General features: G+C 52.6%; 1 protein-coding gene across 3 annotated transcripts in view; it reads right to left on the minus strand.

The window, feature by feature from the left end:
- The window catches only part of MVB12B (multivesicular body subunit 12B), a 194,437-nt gene extending 188,791 nt beyond the window's left edge, over window positions 1-5,646 (minus strand). For 2 of the 3 annotated variants that reach the window (XM_081236903.1, XM_081236906.1), the window contains exon 1: window positions 5,403-5,645. In XM_081236903.1, the coding sequence (XP_081093029.1) occupies window positions 5,403-5,483 (81 nt within the window). In that variant the 5' untranslated portion in view covers window positions 5,484-5,645. Of the gene's footprint in view, window positions 1-5,402 lie in introns of all 3 variants that reach the window. The other variant, XM_081236905.1, reaches the window with a different exon arrangement.
- Between the last annotated feature and the right edge of the window lie 354 nt (window positions 5,647-6,000).

Consider the following 6,000-nt stretch of genomic DNA (forward strand, 5'->3'; position numbering starts at 1 on the left):
CTGCCTGTTCCAACCCCCAGGTTCTGTTCTAATTGACCTGGGCTGGGTCAGAGACTGGAGAATGCAGAGCCAAGGTGCAGTGCCACTGTGCTGGGTGACACAGTGACGAATAAGTCATGGGTACCACCTGCAGGGCTCACGGGCTGCAGGAAATGTCCCAAAAGAAAGGGACCACAAATGAGGCGATGCTCCCTTTTGCTGGGCAGTCAGGGAGCTGGCCTTCCTGAAAGATGGAGGGTGCACAGTACTGCAAGGAGTGCAGGCAGAAGACACGGCACCAACGGTGGCGTGAACAGTCCCGGACTGTCTGGGGAACTGTAAGTAGCAGATGGGCTCTGAAACAAGCTTATGAAACGCTTAAACAAACAAATAAACAAAACTGTTAAAAACCTGTCTGCACTTCTCTGCTACTTCTAAAGTCTAAGTAATGATGTGGATCTACAGGAAGGAGCGCCCCAGTGGTCAGAAGGAAGAGACTCCCAAGTCTTGCTTTCCTATCTCCTCTCCTGTAAATGAATGCTTCTCAAGCCAAGGCCACTTCCTGCAGACCCTATAGGGCCTCTTCATGCTATTGGCTCAGGGAAGGATTGGGAGGTAAAGCAGAGGAATGGAAAGGGTCCAGACTTGGGACTCAGAGGGACCAGGGCTTGAGTCGCAGCTCTGACACAGCTGTGTGACCCCAAGCAACTCAACTGAATTGGGCCTAAGTTTCCACGCCCCTCAAATTGGAATAATGGACGATAATATTTTCTTTACAGGGTTTCAATGTGTATAAAGAACTTGCAGAACTTCCATCAAAAGACACAATCAACAGAGTGAAAAGCCATCCAAAAGAATGGGAGAAAATATTTGCAAATCATATATCTGATAAGAGGTTAAAATCCAAATCTATTAAGAACTCCTACAACTTAGCAATAACAAAAAGCAAATAACTCGATGAAAAAATGGGGAAAGGACTTGAAAAAGGACAATTCTCCAAAGCTGATATACAAATGGCCAACAAGCATCTGAAAAGATGTTCAACATCATTACTCATTAGGGAAATGCAAACCAAAACCACAGTGAGATACCATCTCATACCCGTTAGGATGGCTGCTACCAAAACCCAGACAATTAGTGTTGGTGAGGATGTGGAAAAATCGGAAACCTGGTGCACTGTTGGTGGGAATGGAAATGCAGCAGCTGTGGAAAACAGTGTGGTGATTCCTCAAAATACGAAAAACAGAATTACTATATGATCTGGCAACTCCACTTCTGGATATATACCCAACAGAATTGAATACAGGGTCTCAAAGAGATATTTGTACCTACATGTTCACAGCAGCATTATTTGCCATAGCCAAAAGGTGGAAGCAACCCAAGTGTCCACAGACAGATAAATGGATAAGCAAAGTGTGGTCTATACATACAATGTAGTATTATTCAGTCTTAAAAAAGGAAGGAAATTCTGACACATGTTGCAGTGTGGGTGAACCTTGAAGACATTATGCTAAGTGACATAAGGCAGTCACAAAGAGACAGATACTCACAAATATGATTCCATTTATATGAGGTACTTGGAGTAGTCAAATTCCTAGAAAGGAGAATGGTGGCTGCCAGAGGCTGGGGAGGGGGAAACAGGAGTTTTATGAGTACAGTTGACCTTTGAACAACGAAGGGGTTAGGAGTGCCAAACCTTCCAGCAGTCGAAAATCCGAATACACCTTAGAGTTGGCCCTCCAAATTCGGAGCTCCTCTGTATCTGTGGTTCTGCATCTGGGGATTCAACCGACCGCGGATGGTATAGTACTGCAGTAGTTACTATGGAAACAATTCCATGTATAAGTGGACCTGCGCAGTTCATACCCATGTTGTTCAAGGGTCAACTGTATAGAGTTTCAGTTTTGCAAGATGAAAAAGTTCTGGAGATTCGTTGTACAACAGAAGGAAGGTACTTAATGCCACTGATGTATACATTTTAAAACAATTAGGATGGTAAATTTTATTTTGTGTGTTTCACAATATTTTTAAAAAGCATCTATAATTGGGGTTCTCAAATTTCAGTAAGCATCAGTACAACCCAAGATTCTTGTTAAACATGCAGATTCTGGGGCCCCTTCCCCAGATATTCTGATTCAAGATCTGGGTTTGAGGCCCTGGGTTCTGCATTTTAATAAACATCCTAAGGGTTCTTAGTTCATTAAGAATTCACTTATGTCTCTCTCCTAAAGGATATTCTTTTGAACATTTTGCTGTGCTGATCAGTATCTGTTTGGAAAAAAAAAAAAGTGTGTGTGTGGTGTGTATGTGTGTGTGTGTGTGTGTATGTGTGTGTGTGTAGAACGATCCCGTGTTGATCCTAGCCACAGGCCCAGCAAGAGGGCCCTCCAGTCTTCAGGAGAGTATGAGCTGCAAAGCTCTAGTATGTGACCCCTGGGCTCTAGGCCCACGGGCCTCTCACAATTCAACCTAGACAAGCTCTGCATCCCACCAGAAGTGTGTCAAGTAAACCAACGCTTGCCCACAGGATGTCCCCCAACAAGAAGGCAACGTCAAGCACACCCTGCCTCCCAAGCAGCTGGGGAGAAGAGATGTGAGGTAGGCAACCCCGCCGCAAACAGTGCCGACAACTCAGGGAAACCACAATTCCCAAGGGCAGCCCAGCAAGCACGAGGCCAAGGAGAGCCAGTGGGGCCAGTGCAACGCTGGTCAGGGTGGGCCTCAGAGAGAGCGAGAACAGCCTGGGGAGAGGCAGCTCATTCAAAGAACCCAGGCCTCCCCTCCCACAAGCCAACGCGCAAACGAGACTGCTCACTCAACCACAGCCAACTAAATACAGTGTTCTCAGCCCACCACATCCAACCATGTAGTCATCTGTTATCTTCACCATCATAACAGCACCTTTGACATTTCCCACTCTTGACTCCAACACCATCATGACTTTCCAGTGCGGCAAGCATGTCGTTCTTTGAGCACGAAGCACGGAGCAGTTCCAACCTGCTACAGCAGAGGGGCCGGGGACACTCGGATTCTGATGCCCCACAAGCAAATCCGCTGTGAAACTGATAGAGATGAACCTTCAGCGCTCACTGCCCCCTTGCAAGGCCCTGAGAGGGGATCACAATGTGTTCACACGGTTGTATGGTTTTGTAAAGCACCAAGATATCCTTGTACACAAACAAGATATTCTTGCATTGTTTTTCTTATAGTCCTCCCCCACCACAACAAACCGTCAAAATAGCAGACCCACAAAACCAGGGTCTGACGTTAGATCCCACTTACATTTAGTGAGGACCCGCCAACGCCCTCCACAGCGTCACACACATTCATACACATTAGCCCATTCAGCCTTACGGGGTAGCTTTTATTCTTAGGCCCCTTTCACAAATGAGGAAATGGGGATTCAGAAAGGTCCCATGAGGTTCCATGACTTGCCTAGGGTCTCCTGGGTTCCAGGAGGTAAACTGACGTTCTAAGCCCAGCGTTCTTTCTACTCTACCATCCCTTCCTAGTGGCCCTAAATAATAACCACAAACAGAAGACGCACTCTAAAAAAAACTGAAGCTACTCTTCTGATTAACCAGTTAACAAACCCTTAATAATAACCACTAATTTTTAATTTTTTTAATTTTATTTTTTTAACCACGCCATGCAGCACGCAGGATCTTAGTTCGCCAACCAGGGATCAAACCTGTGCCCCCTGCAGTGGAAGCGCAGAGTCTTAACAAGTGGACCGCCAGGGAAGTCCCAATAACCACTAATTTCTATTAACTACTTGCCCTGTGGCATGAATGCAGCTGAGCACTTCTCTTATAATAGTTCATTTACTTCTTACTGTAATTCTATGAGATAGATATTATCATTAGCCTCACTCTACAGATGAGGACACTGAGGCTCAGAAAAGTTCACTCATTTCCCTAAGAACACACAGTAAGTAGGAAAGCCAAGGTTTCAGCTGAGGCCTAATTATAAAGTCCTTGCATTTAATCATGGTGCACTGCTCCAGCTGAAAGTGGGGAAGAGCCCACCAGCGGGAAGGAGGCAGGGCAGGGAAACGCCTTCAGCGTAAACCAGGAGCGCGGCCTAAAAGCTAAAAGGAAGGAATGAAAAATGTGGATGAAAGAAGATGATCCTAAGCTCAAATGAACCAGTAATAGCTATGTCAACTGCTGCACATGGGTCTTGGTGCCCAGGTCCCAGAAGAGGCCCCATTTAAATATTCTATGCATGGCACAATATCTTGAAATACCTGGTTCAATTTCCCACAAGCAAGAAAGGTGTCACCTGTCTCCTGTACTAATCTTCTGAGCACACTGCGTTTTTGAGTTAGTCTAGGCTTCCACACAGCTTATCTCCTAACTTTTCTAAGGCTTTTCTGGTGCAGCTGATAAGATTTTCTTGCCCTGTTAAAATGAGATGAGATCCAGCCAGCTGTAGAGAAATGTACAATGAGATTATACTGAGAAGGCATCACGGAGACAAAGGCCCCTAAAGAGACTCTGGCCTGCTGTCTGCTTTGTGGCAGAAAACTGAGCGGGGGCTGGTTCGTGGGTGGGGGCTGGGAGCAGAGAAGGAGCAACAGCCATTTGCCTTTTGCCCTCCTGTGGCCTTCCCCTGTGCCCTGCTGAAGAGGCTGCAGAGGGGCAGGGAATGCAAGAGTCATTTTTAATGGCCGGAAAGGCTGATGATTCAGGAAGAGTTGTGTGTTGGTAACAAAGAGGACGAAGATGCTCAAGGGTCTGCCTTCCTCACCCGGCCCCTGCCCCTGAGCCTCACTTGCGCTGGAGTCCCCGTGGGGTGACCATCAACAGGCGCACCATCCTTCGAGGATGAGTACTCTGGGTCTTGGGTGCCCCAGCCGGCACCTCACCTTGCACACAGGTGCCCTGGAGTTTGGGTGTCCTCTCTGCTCTGCCCAGGTCACAGATGAGGCCGCACCCTAGATCATGCCGAGGCTCAGGTGCAGTCGGCTCGGCACCCACGTGACCACAGAGAGTGGCCCCCCGGGCCCGACCAGTGAAACCACTGTCCGGGTCTGTGCAGGTGGCCGCCGTGCCCCGGCACAGGTGGGCCGCTTCCCCTCTCACTTGGGCGGACATGGCTCTCGAGAGCCCTCACCAGCCCCGGCCCAGGGGACGCTGCTCGCACCCTGGTCCCCGAGCTCCCTCCGGCTCCGCCAAGCCGCAAGGCCAAGCCGGGGACGGGAAGCCGCGGCGCGCGCACGGCCGAGCAGAGGCCGCCGGGCCTGTCCCCGCGGCCGGCCGGGCACACAGCCCGCAGGCCTCGGTGCGGCCCGGCTCCGCCCGCCCGCCCGTCCACCCGCCCCTCGGCCCGGGGCCTGCGCCGGCCGGCCCGCCCACGGGGGCAGCAGGGGCGGCTCGGCGGAGCCTCCGCGGCGCCCGGCCCGCCCGGCCTCACTTAACTGTTCCCCGCTGGGGCGGCGGTGGCGGCGGCTGCGGCGGCGGCGGGTCCCGGCTCCGTCTCACGCAGAAGCAGCTTCTCATCGCCCGGGCGGCGCGGAAGGGGCCGGGCCCGGGGCCCAGGCGGCGGGGCCGGCGCCGCAGGTCGAGCGCGAGCCTCACAGGGGAGCGGCAGCGGCAGGGGCGGGGCGCGGCCTGGCGGCGGCGGCGGCGGCACCAGCAACAACAGCGGCGGCTCCTTCCGCGGGCCGCGGCGGCGGGCCGGGGCCTCCCGGCTCTGGCGCTGGCTCCGTGGGAGGCGCCGGGCGCCCGAGGCTGGCTCGGGCGGGAGGAGGGAGCGGGAGCCCTCGCGTCCGGAGCCCGCGCCGCCGCCTGGCCGGCACCCCGCCTCCCCACGGCCCAGCCCGTTAGCCCCGGGGCAGGACCCCCGGCACCTCCGACCTGACCTCTACGAGTACGCAGGCGGCCCCCGCCGCAGCCCAGACCCACGGGAGCCCCGGGCCTGTCGGAGCCTGGGCCCCAATTGCTCCCTCCCCCAAGTTGGCCTCTTCCAGGGACCCGCAGCCTCCTCAGCTCTCCTAGGCCTCATTGTACCCTAGAC

Source organism: Mesoplodon bidens (assembly GCF_964165515.1).
Source record: "Mesoplodon bidens genome assembly, chromosome: 6".
Lineage (NCBI taxonomy): Eukaryota > Metazoa > Chordata > Mammalia > Artiodactyla > Ziphiidae > Mesoplodon > Mesoplodon bidens.